The sequence below is a fragment of the Macrobrachium nipponense genome, chromosome 28 (assembly GCF_015104395.2).
Source record: "Macrobrachium nipponense isolate FS-2020 chromosome 28, ASM1510439v2, whole genome shotgun sequence".
Classification (NCBI taxonomy): domain Eukaryota; kingdom Metazoa; phylum Arthropoda; class Malacostraca; order Decapoda; family Palaemonidae; genus Macrobrachium; species Macrobrachium nipponense.
In genome coordinates, this window is record NC_087217.1 from 64,987,778 (window position 1) to 65,015,362 (window position 27,585).

General features: G+C 35.4%; 1 protein-coding gene across 1 annotated transcript in view; it reads right to left on the bottom strand.

Annotated features, from left to right (window-relative positions):
* LOC135201842 (angiotensin-converting enzyme-like) overlaps positions 1-22,374 on the bottom strand; it is a 32,175-nt gene extending 9,801 nt beyond the window's left edge. The window contains exons 1-6 of the mRNA XM_064231127.1: positions 22,197-22,374; positions 16,875-17,059; positions 5,512-5,676; positions 4,935-5,034; positions 3,170-3,313; positions 1,679-1,815 (exon numbers count right to left, since the gene is read on the bottom strand). Of these exons, the coding sequence (XP_064087197.1) occupies positions 1,679-1,815; positions 3,170-3,313; positions 4,935-5,034; positions 5,512-5,676; positions 16,875-17,059; positions 22,197-22,359 (894 nt within the window). The 5' untranslated portion in view covers positions 22,360-22,374. The remainder of the gene's footprint in view (positions 1-1,678; positions 1,816-3,169; positions 3,314-4,934; positions 5,035-5,511; positions 5,677-16,874; positions 17,060-22,196) is intronic.
* Positions 22,375-27,585: the final 5,211 nt, after the last annotated feature.

Here is a 27,585-nt window from a genome sequence, read left to right on the forward strand (position 1 = left end):
CATCTCTCCAAGGGCTGAGCCCGAAGGATTAGATTTGTATTTACGTGGCTAGGAAGCAATTGGTTACTTGGCAACGGGACCTACAGCTTATTGTGCGTTCCGAACCACGATATGTAGACAAATGAATTTCTAATCACCAGAAATAAATGCCTCTGGTTCCGCATTGGCGGCAGCGGGGAACGAACTCGGGCCACCAGATTAATTAGCGGGTACACAACCCACTCGCCCAATGAAGAACTGATCTTAATAAGAGAGTATATTTACGAGACACTGAAAACTCTACGTATCCTTTCTGCCATGTTTACTCTCAGCCTTTGCATCGGATTGTGAGTTTTACTTTGGAAATCGAAAATTTATCGATTCTTTTAATTTTCTTACGTAGATATTAATTGGATTCTTAACTTAATAAATGTTTTTACGCCTCTCGACTTTCTTACAAAAGTATCATATTGCGCAGCATCTTTCTGACGTTGACTTCGATTATATATCTTGATTTTCGTTACTGAATTCCTTTATCGTTACTCGGAGAATAAGCCTACAAACTATTTCATTATTGTTGTTGTTGTTGTTGTTGTTGTTGGGGGAGTTCGGTAGGGAAACCCTATGGAAAAGCCTAAAAAGGTTTGAGTTAAAGATACAGGAATTTTAGGAGAGGGTATTTATGACTTATTTATTAGAATGAAAATGTACAAAATAAATAATGTGCATGTTAAACAATACAGAAAAATTATTTCTAATAAAATATAGATTATTTGTCTGAATTTTCGTTGGTGGAACAAGGCTCTATTTGACTGAGACTTTAGAATGTTTTAATTTATTTGGTTTACTGAATTTAGGTTAAGTCTCTATCAATTACTTTGTTTCCACTCATAACTGACAATATATGAACCTGTTTAATTTCTGTCCTATTTTTTATCCTTGTTGTTTGCATGAGTAGTACTATGTAAGTATTAATTACGAAGACCACTTCTTGTTAAGTTAAGAATATAATGTCTACAATTTAAGCGTGAAGGGGATATCTTGCACGCGTCCCGAGTAAGCTGGAGGTCGCATCACGCCTTGTTTTTTTTGTTTTTTTTGTTTTTTTTACTTGAGAGTAGTTAAAGACAATTTTCCTCCGTATTTGAACGTCATTACGTATCTTGATTTCCATACTTGAAATGTCTTTCCGTATTTGGATTTTCTTACTTTAATGCCTTCACAATTCTTAGTTGTGAAAATTTGCTCAAGTATGCTATGCCTGTTGGCGCCTTTCTTTATCTTGATGTCTTTACAAAATGTCTCGACTAGTTTGACTTAATTTTTATAAGTGCTAATCACCTTTCTTTATCTCTCAAACTTGCCATGGTTTCTTTATCTTTATTTTCTTGGTTAGATTCTTAATTCTCATCTATTTAGTGTCCTTCATGTTCCAATTTCGTTAACTAAAATTCTTGTTCGCCAGTGTCTACTTCATGTGTTTATTTTTTTCAATTTTCTTTAGTAATATTTAAAATCCTATTTGTATCGCTTTCTTACGTATTCAATATCTTCGTCTATCTTAGTCCAGTCTATTTCTTATGTAACTTAACATCCTAATTCTCACCAGTGCCTTCATTTACCCTGATATCCTTACGTAATGTCCATTCACCTTCAACCCTTCCTCGATGTCCCAATTTCCTTAAAAAAATGTCCCTACCTGTCTCAATTTCCTCCTGGTGTAGGCGTGCAGCTGTTCGTACAAAGGCTTGATCTGCTTCCAGACTTTGGTCAGATCGTCCCTGAAAGTTATGTCCTCGTATGGCATGATGTTCATGTCCGCCATGTTCAGGAACCCTGCGTCGAGGAATAGTCAACACCAGGAAGGGATTGAGAGAGAGAGAGAGAGAGGTTCATAATCTTAATATTAAAATATACTTTAATATTGATAAAATTTATTGAGAGAGAGAGAGAGAGAGAGAGAGAGAGAGAGAGAGAGAGAAAGGATTCTTGATAATCTTAATATTTAAAATATACTTTAATCTTGATAAAATTTATTTATTTATTTATTTATTTATTTAGAGAGAGAGAGAGAGAGAGAGAGAGAGAGAGAGAGAGAGAGGGTTCATAATCTTAATATTAAAATACACTTTAGTCTTCAAATATTTATTTGAGAGAGAGAGAGAGAGAGAGAGAGAGAGAGAGAGAGAGAGAGAGAGAGAGGTTCATAATCTTAATATTAAAATACACTTTAATCTTGATAAAATTTATTGAGAGAGAGAGAGAGAGAGAGAGAGAGAGAGAGAGAGAGAGAGAGAAAGCTTCATAATTAATCTTAATATTAAAAATATACTTTAATCTTGATAAAATTTATTGGAGAGAGAGAGAGAGAGAGAGAGAGAGATAGAGAGAGGGGCCTGTTGCTACTTTGGCCAAGGTTGGTGGGTTGGTTGGTCTAGACTAAACGGGCATTATGTCAACACGGGTCCATGACCTAATGTAAGTTTGGTGAGTTCTTCAAAGTGACAGACAAACCTGATGTGGGCCTCTGTCTGTAGTCTGCCAGCGCCATGTTATATATATAATATATATTATATATAATATTATATATATATATATATATATAATATATATATATATACATGCATATATTATATATATATATATATATATATATATATATATTATATATATATAATGTATGTATATCGGTAAGGACACCAAGGCCAAAACCCGGAACAGCATTTGGTACAACTTTATTGAGACATGTTTCGAGTAGTACTATCACTCGTTATCAACATGCAATTTAAAATGAATGATGTTGTAATTCTTGTAATCAATTTACAATAAACTGATATGCAAAAAAAACTATAAGAATACGTTAAAAGATGACTAATTAAAACAATCGAGTAAATAGAATAAAAATAAAGCAAAATAGAAATATATACATACACACACACACACACACACACATATATATAATATATATATATATATATATATATATATATATATATATATATATATATATATATTAATTTTTCCCTGCCGTTTTACTCTCGTCGTGCGAGAACGTCATCTTAATAAATTACAGTTCACAAGAAGGGATAAGAAAATAATTAATATATATATATATATATATATATATATATATATATATATATATATATATATAATTTATAGCTCAAGGAACTGAGAGACAACAACTTACCGTTGTACCGAGCTGCCTTGTTTGAGAGGTTGACGAATCTCTTGAAATGGCTTCTGATGTCCTTACCGGTGTTGTTCCTCCACGACTTCCAAGTGAAGGAGAGTTCTTCAGGATCTCTGCTCTTCTTCATGACTTCCTTCAGAGCTGACGGGGTTGGAAAAATGGATTTCAAATGACCGTAAATATGTTAGATAGTACAGAACAATTACTTCTAATGAAATATAAGCGAATTTTAATTTATTTTAAATTTCATTGGTGCAACAAAGTGCTTATTTGACAGTAGATTTTAGCGCCCCCCGCAAGCTGGAGGTCGGATCACGCCTTGTTCGTGATAAGAACAGGGGGAAATTTGTGTTTTCCATTGGTTGCAGTAAATAAGTGAACTTCAAAGCCTTATTTAATTACAATTTCATACGGTTCTAACTACTCAACAACATGATGGCGAAAACTAACTGCGTATTACAGCTGAAACGGATAGATCAAAATTAATTTCTCATTACGCATACACAAAGTCTTGCGTTACACTGTTTGAAGTTTAATTGCATTGAAGAAGTAAGTCTGAAATAATATCTATTTACAGAAAATAACTGAAATAAGGAGCAACCACCTGTAAGACTACAAACTTGCTCTTTTCAGTAGACTTATTGTAATTTCAAGCATGCACTCCTCAAGGAAGTACAAGGCCACAGTACATGCACCCTTGATATTCACTTCTAACGAACTCGACCGTTCTCTAATATGGTAAGCCTACAATGTTCCTTCCCTCTGCCTTCATGTGGCATCGTATGCGGCATACAATCGTAATTTTCTCATTCGATAACCAATTTAAACACCAGATTGTGTGGTGCCAGACTAATTTCAGCCATAAACATTTTTTACTTATTATTATTATTATTATTATTATTATTATTATTATTATTATTATTATTATTATTATTATTATTATTATTATTTCAGTAACTGAAACCTATTCACATATCATTGTTACAGGAAGATTCCTCGTAATGGTCCACATTTCCTTCTGGGCCTTAGGCCTAGGCTAGAAAAATGCTGTTAAGCACCTAAGACATTGGGCTTTACATGCAAAAAATTCACAAATGAATTTAATTACCTAAACGAGTAGTTCCTTGCCCTCACACGTATTCTCAGTACAAGCAATATAAACCTACACTGGTATATAATTAATGAATTGTAAGTGATTTTCATTATTACTACCCTCAGAAAAAATGAATCCTTAGCGTTGAATCACTACTTTTGAAGTGAACTTATCATACCTGTCATTATATTGCTTTATTTATTGTGATTATCTTTTTCTTCGTTACCCTCTCCCTCTATTGTAATGTATTTAACTTAAGAAGTCCATGATGTTAGAGTAAGATGGTTTAGTGCCAGCGCGTGCTCTTACTGATTCCAGAAACCTGTCAGGTTTTGTTTTCAACTCGCTATAAACTTAAACAAAACTAGATTTTTAGAAATAAAGAACAAATTTTCAGAATTATACATAAACGCTGTGTGGGGCCGAAACTCACCTACCCCCTCCCCACCTAACCCGAGCCTCCCCATCCCTCCCCAACACCAACCGAACCACTTATTACCGATACTCAAATATACTCGTATGCAAAATACAGTTTTTACTAGTGGTCTCAGTCGAACAACGTTTTACCCCATCATCTTGAAGAACCATTACTACTTTTTTCTCCCGTGCTATCGTGTCCACCTACAGGCTACTTACATATCCAGAGCAACAACACGGAAACCACCATACCGTTGTTATCCATGGAAAGATCGCATTTCCTTGCGTTTCTGTAGTTGCAGACGGTCGCTCTTTTGTGTATGGATGACATCGTCGAGATCACCTCTCTGTACTGTACGGAAGAGATTTACATTAGTTGAAGTCTCTCTCTCTTCTCTCTCTCTCTCTCTCTCTCTCTCTCTCTATATATATATATATATATACATACTAATCATACATATATATATATATATATATATACAGAGCGAGAGAGAGAGAGAGAGGAGAGAAGAGAGAGAGAGAGAGAGAACAATATTTCTCAGTATCTGCCATATATATATATATATATATATATATATATATATATATATATATATATTATATATATATATATATATATATATATATATATATCATATATATATATATATATATATATATATATAGATAGATAGTAGATAGATAGATAGATAGATAGATAGATAGATAGATAGAATAGATAGAGAGAGAGAGAGAGAGAGAGAGAGAGAGAGCGCAAAAGTTAATTGTAGTGAGAGCAATATTTCTCAGTCATCTGCCAGGAGATCCCAGTAATTTGCTTGTAACCTACCTCGACCAGGTCGTTGGCAGGAAGGGCGGTGGTGCCCAAAATTGACATCACATCCAATTGTCTGTTGAGGTCAGACGACAGGAGATATTTCTTCACGCCTATCCATCTTCGCACCGTTTCCCACGAGCGTTGCTTCGTAGTTATGTAATCCATCTGAGCAGAAATCTGCATGGAAAGAAGCATTTGATTAAAACTAGATTAAAATCATCTTGCAACATCATTCCATATAACTAAAAATCTAAATAGCTTAAAACGTCGCTATAGTATGGGTCTATGAATTAGCGGCAAATGCATCTAGCAACTTTGTGGGAGTGAATCCAGGCAAGGAATTAATAATTAATAGTTTTTTTTACCCGATTCATTTCCTATTTTGTTATGGCTTTTAGCTGAAAGTGCATCCCATAAAAATGCGTGATCGAAAAATTATGAGGTCAGTGCGCTTATTTATTTTAAAAAATAGGTGAAGTTTAATTCTGGTGCATTTGACAGGTAGCGTCTTCCTTTATTTTGGCGGGAAATCACTCAAGAGATAGGAGCAGCATAAACTATGTTATGTTAATGTTATTAGCGCTAGGGATGGTTGGCGATGACGCAGTGTGCTTACGTTACCAAGTACAGATAGTTTCGATGATGCAAGAGACAGTAATGCAAAATATAATGGAGATTTGCCAAATTGAATAAGCGCAAAAAGACGGACAAATTATGTGCTTCGAACAAAAATATTTGTAATTCCTCAATATTATTGTAAATTAATAGTATATACAGGGAAGACTGAAATTAAACAGCATTAACTCCATCGAATAGAGTACAAATATCCTGAGAAAGCCTGTACTATGATGAAAATCGCGGTTATGGACAGTCATTGCGGGGAGGGAAAGCTGCCGTAGGAACAGCCACTTCAGAAGTTCAGAGTCCAGACTCCATGAGCGGGAGCCGATCAGCTGAAGCAGGACAAGGAAGGAAATTCGTACTTGCGAGGCATAGCTTAGGCCAATTCATATGAATTGGGTTTATATCAATCAGAGTGGAACAACCGCAGTCATCAAAGCGAATGATTGAAAATGTGCGGCTTCCAAAAACAGAGAAAGAGATTATGAGCAATACGTACTTCCAATCGAATGAGTCAGTTTTCACAAAACAACCCAAACATTCGGTAGTCACGAAGCTGTTGTTTGGTCGCGGCTGATTGATTGGTATATGTATTACTAACTGAAATCCACATTGTGGGAAAGGGTTTCGCTGAACTAGTAATTGTTATTAGTGCAAAATCTGGATTTTATTGGCAACAGATTGACGTGGAGAACTTTTAAACCGGGACCTAAGCAATCAAGGTAAGTATCACGTGTTTAGCCCATCTTTTGTGCGTCTAGGCTAGTTCAGATAAAAAAAGGGGGGGATTATTGATAGAAGATAGGGAAATGGGGGTTTATATTACTGGTAAAAGTTGTCTGGATGAATTAATTGTATGTAGCCTACTCAGTATGTCAGAGATAGTACTAAACACTCAACACTCATGGTTAGAATTTGCACAAAATTTCAAACTGCTGAGTCGCCGACATCAATTATTGGCTACATCCATATTTTCAGCATATTGTGTATTGCCGTGCCTCCCCTGCCCCCACTCATAAGTTTTGTGGTATAATCATTATTTGTAAAATGTGAATAATATACCCCACATGTTGATTCCTAGGTCATATTACGCCTTTTCGCAGCGTTTTATAGACGCGAGAGACATCTAGTGCCGGAAGCCGGAATTATGGGACGAGTAATCAATAACTATGATTTATTAATGTTTCACCATAGGGCAGAGCCACTGAATATCGACATTCTGCTAAGAATAGTTAAAAAAATCAATTGATTGAGCTTCATCTTGAAATGTGTTATAGTTACGTTAACTTGTGAGGGTAACGATAGACAGTGAACACCCTAATCTGTTAGTTGGCTCGACTAATGAAGGGTAGTTGACAAATCGCACCCGTTACGGTTGTGCTTGTAATATGAATAAAAGTTGAATTACTCGGCAACAGCCAGACTTAAAATAAAAACGCCAGACTAAATGAAAATTGGATGCTTACAGAAATATTATATATATATATATATATATATATATATATATATATATATATATATATATATATATCTTTGTTTGTTTATTGTTTTACATAGGCAAACCAGTGCATATTTTATAAATATTCCCTTTATTTTAATAATGGCAATAACTTTTAGATAGGTATGCGTGCAAATTACAGAAATGCAAGCATGTTATATACATATTGATTCATGTGCGAATATTTGTATACTACTTGCGGAAACGTATTATCCTAGTACTATGTCATTTTGAAAGTTATTAGAAAAATATATGGACCTATTGCATCAGTACTCCTAGAGCCGTGTTATTTGAAATATTAGACCGATTATACATAATATGATTGTTTTAATTCAGGGTGCTGCGATGGGTGTTACTTGAGACTTGGGATCGCAAGAGGAGGTTGGGGACGGTGGGGAGTAGTGAACAGATGTTACCATGTTTTCAAGTTGATACTATATTAGTAGCCTTTTTTTTTTTTTTTATTAATATTGGTAGATCTAGGGCCTAGACTATGGCAGTTGCGGTTATTCTACGCAGTTTCACCTATTGAACAAGAATTTTAAGTAATATTTATTCGGACGACTGTAATTAAAACCCCAGGGGCCAGTGCTAAACACGGCGAAATACATTAGACGCCCCAATCCCTAGTGGATGTCGTATCCTCGGTTACGTTCCTTGCAGTCCGTGCGGACTGCTTCTGTAGGAATACCTTAATATTTTCTGGTGGGTGCTATATGACAAAAGAAATTGCTTTTTCACATTTTCGTCCTTTGAATTATAGCCATCTAGCTGTGCTAGGTCTAAGGGGATGACATCCGAATCACAAATTCTAGCATTGCACCAGCCAGCCTTCCCCCCCACCCCCGCACCACTTTTTTTTTTCTTTTTTGCAATGTCTCTAGGTTAGGTTAGGGTGGGTTGTGTTGGGTTAGGTTAGATTAGTTTCAGCTAGATTAGAGTAGATGAGTTGCAATAATTTGGGTGTGGGAAACATAATGACATTATTTCCAAGAAAATTGTATGGTTAGTTTTTTAAAATATGGCATTCCACTTTTTTCAGGAAAAATGCAGCCGGTAAAAATGCAGCCGGTTCTTGGGCTATTTAGCTCAGAAGCCATAGTCTAACTTGGTTTATCTACAGCAGTTTGCTAATGCTGAGAATTACCACCAAATGCCCCCTTGTGTTAATAGCAGTTACTGCTTCTCTCTCTACTCTAACTTGATATCACAATATTGCTTGCCAGAGTTGCTGACATTTTTTGTTATGATGCTGCTTATCAGTGGTTTTGTATGTAGCATTCTTATATTCATGTTTTATATATTATTAAATAAGAAAGTGCTACTTATACATGAGAGCTGACTTTCAAATTATATATAATTCATTAACCATGGCATAGGCCTGTAGGCTTATATTGAGTCTGACATATAAACGAAGCCTCCAAATTTATCATCGTAGAAGCCGTCAGTTTGCATTCTTTATGTTTAGGTAATAACATCTGCATAATATAGATTGTGGTCCGTAAGAGAGTGATAATTATATTTTTAAATTCTGCCATTCGATTGGCTGCTGCATAGATCACGCGAGAGTGAAATGTTAGTGTGATATCTGTGACAAACTGCACGGCAATTACTTAGTCATTAAACAGCAAATGCGATAAAAAGTAGTTGAGGTGCTAGACATTTCCTGCGTACTGAAAATTTCTCAAACATGGTGGAACTTGGAAGTTCTTGGGATGTCGTGTTTACGATTAGCCCCTCTCGGCTCAAAGTATTATATACACCCATTTCTATATCGTGTGGTCGACAAATTTTATCAATCAAGTTATCCTCGTGCGGCCGTATACTTTACATTTACCATACAGTGTTTAGTATTTTCACCTCGGAGAAGGTGACGCGTAGGTAACAAGCCAATTTAGCACCAAACGGTATGTTATGTGTGACGGTGGAAACCAGCTTGGTTGTTTCCCGCCTACTAATGAGGCTGTTCCCATGGCTGGTTTTCCTCCCCTCAAGCAAAAGCCGAAATATGCGAGTTTCGTTTAATTGTATGCCTTTGTTGTATTTTTATTTTTCATCAGAATTTTAATGCTTTTAATGACCTGTTAACTTATGACCTGTTCTCTCTCACCATTAGGAATGATATTCTTTTAACATATTTTGAAATGTAATTTGACGACTTTTGTAAAATATGAGAACGTCTCGAAATTATTGAACTCCATAACCGGACTCGTCGTTAATAATAACCGGTAACACGTCAAGCATTTACAATTTGGATAATTGGTAACCAATTCCAAAGTTTCCTCTTCTGTAATACAAGTCGGCCATTTGAACAGTAATTGTTATAATGTCTCCGCTATTTTGTTCTTTGCTTGACTGTTTAAACTTGTGGGTATTCTCTGTATTGATTCCGTCTTATTACTCTACATTAATTACTTTCTATGGTTAGTTTGGGATCTTAGCGTACCGGCCCCTGCTAGGCATAACTGTTGGAGCTCCGTGCTGGGGGCTGGTTTAGAGCCGTTTAGTCACCTCGCATGGTGCACTGTAGGCATTACTAACGGTTCTTTGCAGCGTCCCGTCGACACATACGCACACATATTTGTGTATTTGTATTTTTTATTGACAAATTACCTATGTTAATTATAGCCATGTAATGCGAACCCTATGCTTCATTCTCTTTCCATTCGCTACAGGTATTTTATTCTGATTAATTAAACATGCTATAGGCAAATACATTGCCTTTGGTTTTTTTAGAAGAATTTTTTATGAAAAACATTAGTTATATTTTTATTTCCCTATTCTGTCTTGTCATTACTTTTATCACTATCATAGAGTTCTTTCTTTTTGCGAACACTTCTTGGATCTTACGCCTTTGTGTTAGTTTTCATGTCTACAACTACTGGGCTTTCATTGCCGGTCATTCAAAGGTATTTTTAAACCATTCCAGTACTGTAGTGAGTTCACTGCGTCTGATGTCGTCTTTAATCAATAACTGAGTGAAAGCAACTTAAACACTGCCATAAATAACGGGCAGCCATTTTAATGTTGGAATGCGAAATTGTTACAAGGTAAAAAAAAAAATTACAACTTCTACGATTGTGACTGCTCGTCTGAGCTATATAAATTTGAAATGGACTTATATTGTCGGTTAATGTACCTTCAAGGAACCCCCGAAACATTTTTTTTTATATCCTAAGGAACCTTTATGTACAGGCACTCATATATATATATATATATATATATATATATATATATATACATATACATATACATATACATATATACATACATATAATATCTACCACTTCTATTCGAGCTGTGCTTATTCAGATCAGTCATTTGCAATACATATTTATTTCAAGATTCTTGCGGAACCCCTGATGATGGCATGCGGAACCCCAAGGTTCCCCGGAACCCTGGTTGGGAATCGTTGGGTTAACTGAAGAACTGTGCCAGGGAACTAAAACCCAAACACGGCGTTATATTCCCTTAGAGTTTCTCACACCCTCGTCTCGTGTACGGCAGGTAAATGAAAGGAAGAACAAACCTGTTCTGGTTAAAACATTTTACAGAGAAAACTAAAATGAATCCATTTTACATACCTGAGTTTCAAAGTAAACCAGAGTAGTTTATTACCTGTGCGTGTTAAGTCCATTGTGTTCATGCCATGAGAGAGAGAGAGAGAGAGGTGTTGGACGTCATTGTGCTGACTAAATGTTTAACGATCATAGTCTTATAATATGTATAGATTCTAGGGATAGTGATCATTCCTGCCTAATATGGAGTCCACTAATTTCCATGTCTATTGAGGTGTCCACGCGATTAATTTTTTTTTTATCAGAAACTTTTGCAGACTCCCGTCTTGATGTATTTCATACTTGTGAAAATCAGCTGGAAATAAATTGATGATACTAGAAGGTGAGGTTGTCATCGGGCAGAACTGCTTTCGTTTATTCGTGAAGGATATATTTGCGATTGCACTTATCAGCATAGTAACGCTTTTCATGTTTATCATTTAGGGGTAATGAACTTTGCATGGCATTCATTATATCTCAGTCCCCATAGACTGATATTAAAAGTAACCCATGCGGTGAAAAATAAAGGCTAAATAAGGGGAGGCCTTTCTCTGAAAAAAAGCTTAAAATACAGAATCTGTGCTTCAGTTGACGCGGTCTACGCCGTGTAAGAAAGATGGGGGAGGGGGGGGGGGGGGGGGGGGGGGGGGGGGCAGGCGTTCGAGACCAGGGTGTGTATTCAATAGTCTAAACCCACAAGTCCTTACTGTACGATAATGGGACAACACAGTAGCGTCATCTTTGTGATAACCCTTTCCCCCCCCCCTCCCCCCCCCCAACCCTCTACTCTTTCCGATACTTACGAACACATTTGCTGTACCAGGTACGTAGACGAAAGGTGATATCATCATAGTTCAGGTTCGGTAGTAATAACAAAAATAATGACATTGATGTAGATGACGTCATGGAAGTTTGGAAAGATATTAGCTTTTGTCTGCGATATTCACTATTTTTATTTATTTACTGATCACTATACTCTGTTTTTTTGTTTTCCATCTGTCCATCCGCCTGTGGTGTTTTCGCATGGTAACACTGCGTCCCTGGCTTTAAAAAGTTACGCTATGTGTGCGTTTTAGGTAAATAAAAGGATATCTGGGTGTACATTTGCAACTGAAAAGTGTTTTAATAATTTACTGAATGCGAATTACACCGTTAATATTCGAAATAAGATATTATTCGAAGCCCGGGACGCAGTGTTACCATGCGCAAACACCACAGGCGGATGGACAGATGGAAAAAAACAGAGTATAGTGACTGATTTGCCACGGTTTTATCTTGAAACCATCCTCATCATGGTACTAATTACATCAATAACCAAGGTGTTGTGACGCCAGTTTTAGTATTCGTACTAATTAACTCAGCAGTTCCAGTAGCAAGTCGTCGTGCTGAACTTTCATAAACCAAAATAACATGGACTCACACATATTGAACACTTAAGTCATGTTTTTAAAGTTCACATGTCCTTGGACGACTTGAGCTACAACAGGCCCCTTATATGAACGATAAACGCGACACCGATTGCTACGCATGTAGATACAATTTCTAACATGTCACTATACTCTGTTTTTTTTCATCTGTCCATCCGCCTGTGGTGTTTTTGTATGGTAACACTGCGTCCCGGGCTTTAGATAGTTACGCTAATTGTAAGTTTTAAGTAAATAAAAGGATATCTGGGTGTACATTTGTAACTGAAAAGTGTTTTAATAATTTACTGTATGCGAATTACACCGTTAATATTCAAAATAGGATATTATTATAATCGTTGAATGAAAGCTGAATGTAACTATCTAAAGCCCGGGACGCAGTGTTACCATACAAAAACACCACAGGTGAATGGACAGATGGAAAAAAACAGAGTATAGTGAGGGAGAGGTAGCAATTGTGTTTGAAAACAGTCCACCCGTCTGGTATTCCATGTTATTTCCCACTGCCTCTCACGGACCTGCTGCATGTCAGCGGTATTAAACCCGGTATGTATCCACCTACGCGTCACCTCCGAGGTGCTATAAACTTATAGTACTAAACATGGCGGAAGCTCAATGGGACACTGTGTTTAGTACTATGGCCCCTTGTGGATCAAAGATATCGTTTATTTATGTATAGAAATGGGTGTATATAATACAATGATCCCCGAGGGGCTAGTACTAAACACGGTGTCCCATTAAGCTTCCATGTTTAGTAATAGCACCTTGGAAGTGACGGGTAGGTGGATCCATACCGGGTTAATACCCAAGTCAGATTGGGTTGGCAAAGTTATTTTAAAATAGAAAAGAAAGAAAAAAAGTTTAGTCGTGCGATCATCACAATGATCATGCAAATTGGTTGACCACGAATTTGACAAGGATGACCTTTGTTTCCAGAATTCATACAACAAAGATTAAGGTCGTAGAACCTTTCGTTCACATAAGGAAGTCTGACACCTTTTTTCCCCCCTAAGAGATGTGGATCATAGCACCCTTAGGTAACACATAGTATACTGTACTCTGGATTATTGGAAAGTCGTGTTAACTCTACGCGGGATGTTTGCTTTAAGAGCCTTTGATTGATTATGTTTTGTGAAAAAAATATTATAGTTTAACTTTTGTGGGTAGAATACCGATAAACGAAACGAAGTGACGAATACTCATGTAGCAAATTAATTTTTTGTAGTCTAAGGTCTGGTTAGCTAGTGGAAAAAGAAATATTTTCAATACAGGAAATACATAAAAAGAAACTATGACGTGAGCATGAATAGATAAATGATATCCAGTGATATAAAAAGTAAAGTCGAATCACTGGTAAATCTTTAAGTTATAACTGCCTAAGGAATAGAATTCTCTAAGAACTGCAGCATATATACATAAAGCTAAAATTTTCCTTTGTTTGTGATTGGTAAAGATTGCCAAATAACCGCTTTTATTTTATGGTAAAAGAGAAAAAAAAAAATATTCAGCAATTATTGTCTCTTCGTACGTGTACCAAACGGAACTATAACTGACGCTGGTCGTAATGGATTAAGTATGTTCCTTGTCCAGTTTCTTGTATCGAGATAAAGAGACATTTTTATATCGAGAATGACCCCTAATATGGACAGACTTCGACGTCAGCCTGGGAAGAATTCCAAGGGACCGGCAAAAACAAAATCGTTTAGTTTCTCTTATTTACGAGCTTTTTATCTCTTATCATATGGCGCTTTGTGTCTGACCGTGTTCAGCTTATTAGTTTTCTCATCGTGCGCTGTCGAGTTGACTTCGTTTTGCATACGTTTATTTTATTTTTTGAGCTATTTCCCTGTTGGTTTGGATCGACGGATACCATCAGGTTGATTTTACCTCTCTCTCTCTCTCTCTCTCTCTCTCTCTCTCTCTCTATATATATATATATATATATAGATACATATATATATATCTCTCTCTCTCTCTCTATATATATATATATATATATATATATATATATATATATATATATATATATATATATATATCTGTGTGTGTGTGTTACTGGTAAAAATGTTCTGTTACAACAGAATTCCATCTAATAAAAGGAGCCCATACAAACGCCAAAATATAGAGAGAAAATACTATATTTCAGCGACTGCTGTCTCCCTTTTCAAGTAGATGAATGAGAAAAGTAACAGAAAAGGTGGTATTTATACCAAGAGATCCATCCACAGGTAAGCCAATTTAGGTCACTCCCGCTGATAATCTTCAGATGTCAATGACATCTGAATCCCATGCTCTTTTGAGATGTTCATTACTTATCTCTTTAATCAAGGCTGATTCCATCATTTGTCTCTTGCACCGGTAGTTGCTGCTCTAAATTATATGTGACAAATTCCATTTTATTCTGAGGTTATGTTCATTTATATGGTTGAAAATAGCCGAGTTCTGTTGTCCATACCTAACTGACTGTTTATGTTGTATTAATCTCTGGGGAAGTGATTTTCCTATAAATCCTATGTAAAATTGGTCACAGTCCAGGCATGGGATTTTGTAAACGCATGTGTCCTTGGGGGATGTCTTTTGTTGGACGTTAATCAGGGATTTAGCTAAAGTGTTTGGGTAAGTAAATGCAAAAGGGTTAGATTTTCCGAGAGTCTGGGTCACCATCTTAATCCTGTCCAGGTGTGGAATTTTTATTTTATTGTAGGGTGTCTATATATATATATATATATATATATATATATATATATATATATATATATATATTATATATATATGAGTTTCTCTTATTGTGAATCTGTGTTTAAGTTTGTGACCGAGTGATATCCGATAATCCCGGATTATCTCTTTGATTTTTACCCTTTTTGACAATTAATCATCAGGTATTTCTGATCCTTTGTTTCACCTGGTACTTTCTTTCCAACTATTTTTGCAATTCGTTCCTTGACAATGTCTTAGGTATTCAACGAAAAAAAAAAAGCGCCTTTGGATTTCTGCACCCATCATTTCCGGTGGTATTCACGTATAGAGGGATATAGATTACATATATATATATTAGTAAGTAGAGAGATATAATAATACACTATTATATATATAATATATAATTTATATATAACATAATATATATATAATTATATTAATATATGTGTATATATAATATATAATGTGGATCTACTTTTTGCTCTGGTTTTTCAAGATTAAAAACTGCTTTAGATGCTTTCCAGTAGGAGGTTAATGCCGTCAGTGCCCCTCACGCGGTGCACTGTAGGCATTACAAAAGTTTCTTTGCAGTGTCCCTTCGGTCTATAGCTGCAACCCTTTCCGGTCCTTTTTAACATGCTCTCATTCTTATTCTCTTTTATCCTTCTTACTTTCCACTTTCTAGCAATTGTTGCACAGCGCAAACTGCTTTGAGGTTTTCGTCTCGTACCAGTTGAAATCCTTTTTACTTCGGCCAGAAATTTATATTCCACCCCATATTCTCGCTCTCCTTTTACCATTGTTTTTGTAGGGCTGTAAAATGGCTTAGATATTTTTCTTAATCCTCATGAATGGCTTGTGGCGTCAATATTTGCATAAAAAAAAATGAAAGCAATGAACATCGACGACTTCATGTTTACGAGCTGCTGATAAGCGTCATGCTTACTGCTTCAGTTTTTATAATATTTTTCAAATAGTACATACATACATACATATATATACATTCATATATATATATATATATATTATATATATATATATATATATATATATATTGGCGTATGTGTGTGTTTGTGTGTGTATGTGTATATGTACGTGTGTGTATGTGTGCATATATATACATACATACATATGTATATATACATATATATGCATACATATACATACATACACACTGTACATGTTTATATTTTGTATTTTTATTGCATTTCTCTCTAGTTTCCAGTGCTTCATTTGTTGTATGATCATTTGGTTTATGGAATTTTATGTAACAAATTAATGGTTTTTAATCTTCTTTCTTATTAATAGTTATAGAAAATGTATTAACGAAAAAAAAAACGTATGGCGAATCTGGACCAAACCTGCAGCAAAAAGTGTTTCCGTTAACTTACATGTGGGCATGAAAACAGGTCCCTGTGCCATGTCCCTTACATACCCTCCCCACTCTAGCTCCAGCCTTTGGGCGGGACCGTTGTTACAAACAGAACACCAAAAAAGAAAAAGAAATGAATAAATAAAAACATCCAGGAGGGGAGTAAAGGCTATTAACGGGAAAATCTGAAGTCCTGGATAACTCACCGCCTGTTCTCTGGTGTCATCTGTGATGTTCGTCTGGTAGTTCCAGGCGGCGTAGACTGCCTTGGTGCAGGCTTCCGTCAGGAGGTTGTTTTCCTCCCTGAGGACCCTCCGCGCTGTGTTGTCCAGGGTCACGGAGTCGAGGTGTATGTGGTCAAGTCGGACTGCATTTATGCCTTGGGGTGTACCTGTGTTCGAATAGTATGATTAGGTTGGGAGGATTCTTTGTCACATTCCTTAACGTCACTCACTACCTTACTACAGTATACTTACAGATCTACTAAGGGCAGTTCTTATAGTAAAAAGAAATACTTACAGATCTACTAAGGGCAGTTCTTATAGTAAAAAAAAAAAAATCGTTTAGTTGAATAGTCTGTTTAAGTTGGGAGAGATTCTTCGTCACATTCCTTAACGTCACTACCTTACAGTGTACTTACAGATCTACTAAGGGCAGTTCTTAAAGTAAAATAAAAATAAAATTATTCTTATAGTTGATAGGAGATCAGTATCGACTTTGAAATTTGGAAACACTACAAATCGGAGAGTAAACATATTATAAAAAAAACCCTCAGCGTTTCATAGCGTCAATTTAGTGTCCCCGTTGAAGAGGGAACATCACGCTCCGAAACTGCATGTCGATTTCTTAAGAAAATATGTTCTCCAATCTGATTTTTTTTTTTCAAAGTTCTATAGGATAAACCCAGTCTGTTTTCAATAAATTTGAGGTGACATTACCACCACAATGACCTATAGTTATTTTGGAAGGGAAAGAAAGTCATATTTATCGCCGCAAATGGGAGGCATTGGTATGTCTTGTACTCATTCACCAGTGAGCTCATCAAGAGAGGAGGAGAAAGTCGAGGTCACATTACCATCATGATGCCCAGCAGTTTCATCATAGGTGACAAGTTATCTCTCGTAACCATCGGTGCATGTTTGGGCATAGAGATTTTACAAGAATTTTAAAAGAAGAATGCGCCGTGAAATATTGTTTTACAGTAAATTACCTTTTTTTTAAGAAGTTATATATTTTAAACTATTGCACGGTTCCTCGTCCTTTTAAAATCTTTGTGCAGTTGCGATGAATTGGAATGCCGTGGGGTTAATTTATGAAAATATGATGAAACGTACCGTTCAGTTAAGTTGATGAGGGTGTTATTTAGATCATGTTTTTATACAATACGAAACCTATTGTCATGCAAAAGACTTTCTTAGAGAGAGAGAGAGAGACCCTGGGGTTAGAAGAGCAGGTGGTAGTGGCGAGAAATCTGATAAAAAGGAACGTGAATTAGCCGATTATCAGACGTATTTGCTAAGTCTCCGGTTCGCCAGATCGCAGAAGAAAGATCTCAGACAGGTATACCGCTAAGGGCAAGACAAGACTCAGACCAGACCTTGAAGAGCCAAACTACCGTTTGTGTGTATGTGTGTGTGTGTGTGTGTGTCGCGCGCTCTTGCTCACCTGTGCATCCGTCGACATTCCAGTTTGTCACTAGTGTAAGGTCGTTAATCTCATTCCCAAAGTAATTGACGTCCATACCCAATTATAGGCAATTAGGTGCAATGCGTCCCTTGGTAACGGAAGAGAATGCTGTGTAATTGTTGAATTCGTTACCCCTTATCAGTTAATGAAGCAGTCCTCTACCTAACGGGAAGGTCGTATCTAAGATACGCACTCCATTTATACACTTATACTTAGTGTATTTTTATGTAAGTCTGTTCATTTATTATCTTATAGGTTGGTCACGTCAAACAGGCGAAAACTTAAACTAGAAAATGGTACAAAACAAAAGGGAAACTCGATGCTGAAATCATCTCCCTTAAACAGGTGGTTTGCTGGTCCTGAAGGGGTAGCAGGGAAACACGCCTACTAAAAAAAAAAAAAAAAAAAAAAAAAAAAAAAATGAATTGATGTATCCGTTATACGTACAGCTAAGTTCAGTATTGTGTACGTCTATAATACATAACTGTTTTGATAATACCAAAGAAACGCCTAGCTTTTTATGGACGAGGTGATTTAAATTAATGGAGGGAGTTCTGGGCTCTATCGTGTCGGTTGACGAATCAGTTTTGATTCAGCTGCTACTTGGGAATGTTGGGGTGATGATGTCTTGGATAGTGTCGCTGTCATACAATGTAATAAAAGAAAAATTTAATATGCAATGCATACTTTAGCCAAACTGATTCACTTTCACAGCGGTATTATAGGCCAAATATTTTTAAAGAGAAATAGAGACGTTTGCTTGCAGAAATATCTTGAGCGTCGTAACAGTAAATCATGATCATTGTGTTTAGTTGGACTGAACATACGCTTTGCATAGATACAAAGCAAGGGTCTATAAGTTAGAGGAAAGACATAGGCATTACAAATGCAATATAATTCATGAAGAAATTATGATTCTTTATTATACGCAACCGCTCCAAATTAACCTCTTGCCACACGCTAACAGAAATAAGGGAGCATTGCACTCAACCGCTATATGTCCTGTGGCACGTCCTTGATTCGGCAACGAGGCCCCACCTTGTGCGGGCTTCATATTATGTTATATTATATATGTATATATATATTTTATATATATATATATATATAATATACTTATACATACATATCTATATAGTACATTATATATATATAATATATTGTATAATGTGTACATACATATACATTTATGTATATATGCATTTTTCCTCATTTATTTTTTATGATTTACGGAACTGGCAATGCACGGATAGTCTGGGTCATGGTCTGGGCAGCCAACATTTGCATCAGAAGCTCTCATGGTGGCGGCAGCTGTGGCATGGTGAGGTCTGTCTGGTCGTAGTACTCGCTTGAGAAATTAACTTTATTTTATTTTATTTTATTTTCCTTCAGCTTGAATCCTTCAACTTTACATTTCAGTACTTTTGTTCCATTTTCCAACTCAGGAGAACCCGTTGTCTTGCTCTCATTACACTTGGTACGTGCGAATGTAATTACGGATTTACACACGTACATAGTATATGGCTTATTATCATTTCAGTTATTACATTTAGTCCACTATCTCTCACATCATCATTGGTAAACTGACTGCCTCATAAACTATAGCCAGATGATAATACGATTCGTATTTGAATCCATTTAGAGTCTTATCATAAAATGTCTAGTCATTATACAGATGAACTTACCGGATCGAATGACAGTTCAATTTTTCTCGTTCGTAATTCAGGAATGAATGACCAGCGCATATTTTCGTCAATATTTGCGTTATACCTCATGGTTTCGGTAGATGGTCAATAATTTCATCTTGTTCTTTGTCAAAGCATTTTATGCCTGTGTTAAAGCACTATGGGGACAAAACCACGCAGTGACGTTACAAGGACTTTGTTGTAAGATACTTGTGATTTGTTTATTTGTGTGTGGTGCAGTTCCAATAGTTTCAGATAAAAGACAACTCAAACTGTTTAATAATGCCGTTACTTAGCAGCAGGATACACTAAAGTCGATAAGCTTTTTATGAAGTTTTAGCTATAAACGAAAGTAAAGCGATGTCAGCTAAAGGAAGTAATCAACCAAAAAACACCGAAAACAACCAAGTCATGTTCTCCATAAAGGTCTGCACACCTGCCGCCAATAATGACCAGGTAATCAGAGAAGACGAAAATACTTATAGGCATGGCAGAGCGCTCAACAAATAATCCTTTCAGTCATGAAGTGATCCCTTAATCGGACTGCTTTTGACGGCATGTCTTTATTGGATAATTGGAGTGTTTATGAAGTTGTTCGTGTTCATTTCAGGTGACATGTAGTTACCTTCCACCGGAAGTGAGTAGGGAGGGTACCGTATCACCAATAATATTCTAAAACCTGAAGTTATTTAAGTGTTTTATGTTCCCCTTCTTCAGGATGACTCTTAACGCATTCCTTTTTTTAACTGTTTAGCTGTTACTTACAGATCTGCGTGCTGCAATCGAATTAGCTATTATATGCAAATGCAATTTTTCTTATCGACGTTTTCTTTTGGCACCCGTGCAGTCTCCATAACCAAACTTGCTTGGCGAGTTCATTGTTTTTTAACTAGTCCACAAGAGTTAAAAAAAATTATTAACGGTACTCTGGAAAACTAGAAATTTGTCGTCTTCGGGAAAGAGAAACATTTTCGATAAATAGGAGTAGGAAAACCAAATTTTGGTAATGTGAAAGTAATCGTTTGAACTCTTCAGTAAGTAAAAAAAAAAAAAAAAAAAAAAATAAAAAAAAAAAAAAAAAAAAAAAAAAAAAAAAAGAAAAGAAAAATAAGTTTAAAAACAAACAAAACTTAAAAGATGTCAATCCTTGGTTGTCATATTTACACGAAATGAATATCATATGAGCTTTGAAGTTTATGCAAATCAATCTTCGTATGCATAGCAGCCACTTTTTTTATCAAAACGCTCCTCGTAGACTTATCAGTAATGCCCCTTTCTTGAGATTACTTGGAAAGGAGCAGGAGGTTTTAGACAAGAGGAGTTATAAGGCTGTCGATTATATTCACTTGAGGGGCACCTTGCCAGAATGCTTAAGGCTGAGTTAAGAAGCCGTTCCCTTTGCATCTTCCATTTTGGAAAGCAACTAAAATTCACAGAGGAATAGAGGACAGTCGTGTTCAAGGAATGGACATGAGACCAGCCACCTTTTTCTCTCAGGAGATATATATATATATATATATATATATATATATATATATATATATATATATATATATATATATTTATTTATTTTATTTATTATAAGTTTGTATGGCCAAATATTGTTATTCGGTAAAGTGAATTGCAAAACAATAAACCTCTGAAATTTGATATTTTCTTTTCCTGTTACTGAATAGTTGTTATAATTTATATAATATATATATATATTATATATATATATATATATAGTATATATATATATATATATATATATATATATATTTATTTTATAGTGAAATTATAGCAAATACTTCTTCACTGACAAGTAACAAATAATTGTAAAGAGGTTTTTTGTTTTAAATTCACTTTACCTAATGATAATTATTTGGTCATACAAAACGATCTGTGTAAGCGTGCTTGAGCGATAGTGATTGTGTTGTCTCCATATTTAGTGTCCTAACATACGAGGCATTTTCAAAGCAATTTTCAAGAGTTAGTTGAAAGAACGCAAAGCTTGCGCACCTAATAAGAAAATTTAGTGTAGTGCGTTTGATATGAGAGAGAAATTGAACGAGAAATGTGCAGAATTTGATGTACTGAAATTTGAATGTTTTCGTAATTGAATATGAATCGCATTAAAAGGAGAAGGAAGACAGACAACGCGATATTGTTGGACCTTACCTTGGACGGTCGTCAGCCATGTTGAAAAGAGTAGCAGAGGATAGACCACCGTTGCCTCCACCGCAGACAACATGTCGAACGCAAATGTGGCCCTCTGCGTCGTGCTGATGACCCATGGGCATAGTGGTTCAGCCGGCGCATGCGCATCGTATACCAGCAACATGCACCACCTACATACCCTGCTCCGCCTCCCTTCAGCGCCCCAACCTGCCCCATCTCGCCGGGCCACCACCAAACTACCGTCCCTCTTTGGACTCCTTGCCGGTTGGTATCCTCGCCTTCGGGAGGTTCTGGTTCACGCCAGCGTTGGAAGATGGAAGAGGAGGGAGGGTGATGATGAGGGTGGCAGTGAGAAGACTTTTAAAGACGAAGGTCAGGGTAACGATGACGAGAAAAAGAGATGGGGGTCGGGGAGGGCGAAGATCCAAAACAAGGATTGCGTAGTCTGGAGTCGCTGCAACTCAAGATTGTGTAGGCTGAGGGGTCAGCAGAAAGAGCCGAAGACAATGAACAAGAACAAAAGCTGTTTCTGTCCCTCCCCGAAGCACAGCAGGTTTCACTGAGGATCGAAATGAACGCATCGCGCGCTTGGTGTTCTCCCAGAACCGGTGCCATATAAAGATATACGCTGCCTATCTATCACGTCAATGAGGGGGTGGCTCGTGACTGCATCAGCTCTAATTACAGGTCCCCCACCTGTAATTTGATCACGTGGCCTGAGGGCAGAATCTGCTGATGCTGCTGCTGCTACCACCTGACAGGAAGTTGCGAAACTTTTTATTATATAAAATGAGCATCTCATGAAAAGGTCTTTGCACTCTGGTTGGAAAGATCGAACCTTTGTTTTATCTTTGGGTTTTCCTTCTGCATAGGCTTTTGGCGATGACTTTGGGATGTGAGGTGGTTATTCAGTTCGCTGATGCTTGTGTCATTCATTCACGCCGCTCATTTTAACACAGGAAAGAATAATATTTCATCTGAAATTCCGGCGAGTGAGGCCTTTGAAGTGAACTTTGGACATGCTGTCCAAATTTTAGAGTGAATGATTTTTGCTGCTATTTCTGCATATGGTTTAAAGCCAAGTCTTTGATAGTTTATATATACGCACCACACACACACACACACACATATATATATATATATCATATATATATAAATATATTCATTAATTTCAGTATCTTCGACCCTTCATTTGTTATTAATATTTAGCTCAAAAATTCCGATTCGTAACATTAAAGTCTTTTTCTTCCTACCAGCCTTTAGTTTAGCTACACACACACACACACACACACACAACACACACACACACACACACACACACACACAACCACATATATATATATATTTAATATAATAATAGTATAATATTACTAATATATATATATATAGATGCATTAATGTTTGTAAGGAAGCAAAATGACTCAATTTACGAAAGGATTTTTCAGATAATAATGAATATTTTTTTTTTTAAGCTGATAGGTAAGATGGGTGAAAGAAGAGTGAGGGCAGTTAGCTACCTAAAGTTCGAAGATATTGAAATTAACCATTTATTTGCAGAGTATATGTGAAGCAAGTAGGTACGTCTGACGTGGTAACAATTATGATAGGCAGAAATGGTCGAAAGCTTAAAGTAGACGGTAAAATAAGATCAGTATTTTGCAGTGTTATGTCATTGAGAGAGAATGAAGCATAGTATGTGGAGTGGAAAAATTGGGTGATCAGGGACCGTTAGATAGGTAAGGAGGAATCAGAGGGTGAATGAAAAAGTTATAGAAGATGAAGACATTCAAACGCCGTGGCTTTAATATCCAAATAGGAAAAAAAGATTTGCTTGTGCAAAAGGTAAAAAGGTGAATGGCCAACCAGGTGTGGTTTTTATGGATTTGATTTTTTTTTTTCTTTTTGGGGGCCGGGGGCAGAATCTTTGTAGTTATTTGAGAGTGGTAGGTGTTCATAATTACACCCGTGGGCTCATCTTGATTTCAGCAGTTGATGTACTATATATATATATATGTATTATATATATATATATATATATATATATATATATATATATATATATATTACATAAAACCACGAATAAAGTGAATATATATATATATATATATTAGATATATATAATATATATATATATATATATATATATATGTTATGTATAACTGAAATCACGACTATTTTGAACGTGATGAAATATATATATATATATATATATATATTATATATATATATATATATATATATATATATATATATATATATATATATATATATATATATATATGTTATATATTATATATATATATATATTATATATTATATCCATTCAGGAAATCGCAGACATGAAATCAGAAGAAACATTTATTTTGAGACGCTTCGCACATACAATATGCATCTTCAGTCTGTTAGAGATTAAAAACACACATACATATTAACATTCAATAAGAGCAGGATTCTTAATATTGTAAAAATACAAGACTAAAATTAATATATAATTGACATAAAGGACTGAAAATTGACAAGTAAAACTAAGAAGTATAAAGTACAAATAAAAAAACAAATAACCCAAGGCGCAACCAACCGTTAGTTGAGAAAGGAAGGAGGGTAGATACTAGACTTAGGCAAGAAGTTTTACTTGTCAATTTAGTCCTTTACGTCAATTATATGTTAATTTTAGTCTGTATTTTTACAATATTAAGAATCCTGCTCTTATTGAATGTTAATATGTATGTGTTTTTATCTCAACAGACTGAAGATGCAATATTGTATGTGACTCAAACGTCTCTATAAATGTCTTATGATGTGGTTGTCTACAATTTCCTGAATTGATGTATGTGATATGCCTGCATAGATTATATATATATATATATATATATATATATATATATATATCAATTCAAGCTACAAAGGGGGTGTTTTATATCTAAATTCATTTACACCTCCCAAATGATATATTTCATATATGTACCGAAGGGGAATTTTTTTAGTTGATAATAATTTCGTCCCCCCATGGGATCGAACCACCGTCCAAAGGGACGGGGACGAAATCAGGACAGTCAGTGACGCTATTCCAATCAGCTGATTGGATAGCGTCACTGAACTGTCCTGATTCGTCCCCGTCCCTTTGGACGGTGGTTCGATCCCATGGGGGGACGAAATATTATCAACTAAAAAATTCCCCTTCGGTACATATATGAAAATATACATTTGGGAGGTAAAGTGAATTAGATATAAAGGGACACCTTTGTAGCTTGAATTGATTATATAAATGGATCACGGTTCGATGTGATAATTTACTCAATATATATATAGATATAATTATATATATTAGTATTATATAATATTATATATAATATATATATATATATATAATTATATAGGTAACCCCCAAAAACCAACACATCTGTTAACGGGATATTAATCTCGTTATTTATTTGGTAAACCGTGAAACTCCGAGCGTCAGGCAAACCAAACACACAAATCTCTCTCTCTCCTCAGCACCCAGCGGCTCGCGACTTTTCTTTCTCTCTCTCCAAGCGACCGCTCTCTCTCTCTCTCTCTCCCTCTCTCTCTCTCTCTCTCTCTCTCTCTCTCTCTCTCCATTCTGTCAGGTAATCAAAATGAGAGAGTTGCATTACAAAAATACATTTATTTGGCAACGGAAAGATAATGATCCAAGTCTTACTGACTAACTTAATTCAGTTAAAACCCCAACAGTAAAATGTGTAAACAGTAATGGTCACACCAAATGTCTATTCTCCCATTGGGACTCCCTCGGGCCCCCATGGTTCCGCCAGTACCCATAGTTCTTGCCAGAACCGTCTGTTTCAAAGACACGAGAAACACCTCGTAAGTTCACATAAGTTTAACAACAAAGATTAAAGATTGGATATTCTCATAGATGTTAAACAGACAGCAAGCCACTCTTTGGCTAAAATAGTTCAAGACTCACCCATGCAGCCGGAATATTTCACTCACTTAATACAGATAAACTTTCGTAGAGCTTCCCCGGCATCTTGCCTTTCTTCCAAAGACGTCTCTATGCCAAGTCCTTCATAGACTTGGGTAGGGGTACATTATTAATAGAAGAGGCGCACACGCACATACGAACGCACATTTCGACAACGCCTTATATTACTGGCTACAACCAGTTTCCCAAAGGCACTTTGAAAAGAGCCCATGAACTGACGTACATTGACTCGTCTACTATGCAGTTTCATATCACGCCACCCACAGAAACCATGTGTCAGCTTTTCTCAGGTCGTTGCTTCTGCTCTGTTCTCCACATTCCAATAGGTCACAGCGAACATATTGGCAATATATCACTAATTATAACCCTAGGCCTTATATATATATATAATATAGATATATATATATATATAGATATATATATATAGATATAAATATATCTATAATAATAGATATATAGTTATATATATATATATATATATATATATATATATATATATATATTATATATATATATATATATATACAAATAAATATCACATGAATCACGTGCTAAAGTGATTATAATCATATTATATCTATATATATATATATATATATATATATATATATATAAGATATACATATATATATATATATACTTAATATATATATATATATATCTATATATATATATATATATATATATATTATATATATGTGTGTGTGTGTGTGTGTGTGTGTATGCATATGCTATATCGCTAATGAACTTCAGAGAACAATATCTCGCATTTTAGCATTACCCACTTTTCCTTTGTATGACGCTAACTGTACTTTATGATTGCGTTATGAATACAAAAAAGTGTCCGCTACTTTTTTCGGTATCATCGAATAATGCACATCTCCCTCCTCATGTATCTCATTTCTCCCTAAATCCTTTCGACTGATAGGTATATTTGGACTGACAGTTAGGTATGTGTATTTGGCCATAGTACACATACCGAAGTTAATAGTGAGCATCTGATCACTGTATGAGAATATTCGCTATTTTATAAGGATTTGGTCGTTAATTTTCTTCTTCTTCTTCTTCTTCTTCTTCTTCTTCTTCTTTTTCTTCTTCCTTTTCTTGTTATTATTATTATTATTATTATTATTATTTTTATTTTAAAGGTGTAAGTGACTAAGGATTTTTGCATATAAATTTTTGTAGTCATTATTATTATTATTATTATTATATTATTATTATTATTATTATTATTATTATTATTATTTATTATTAAATACATAACGATTTGTTCGTGTAGTTTTCTGAAGTCGTTATTACTATTATTACTATTACTATTGTTATTGTTATTATTATTGCTGGTATTTTTAGTTGCCGTCGTCGTTTGTGTTCCATTTAATAGGGTAAATACTATAGTTATCCACCATATATTTATTGTTA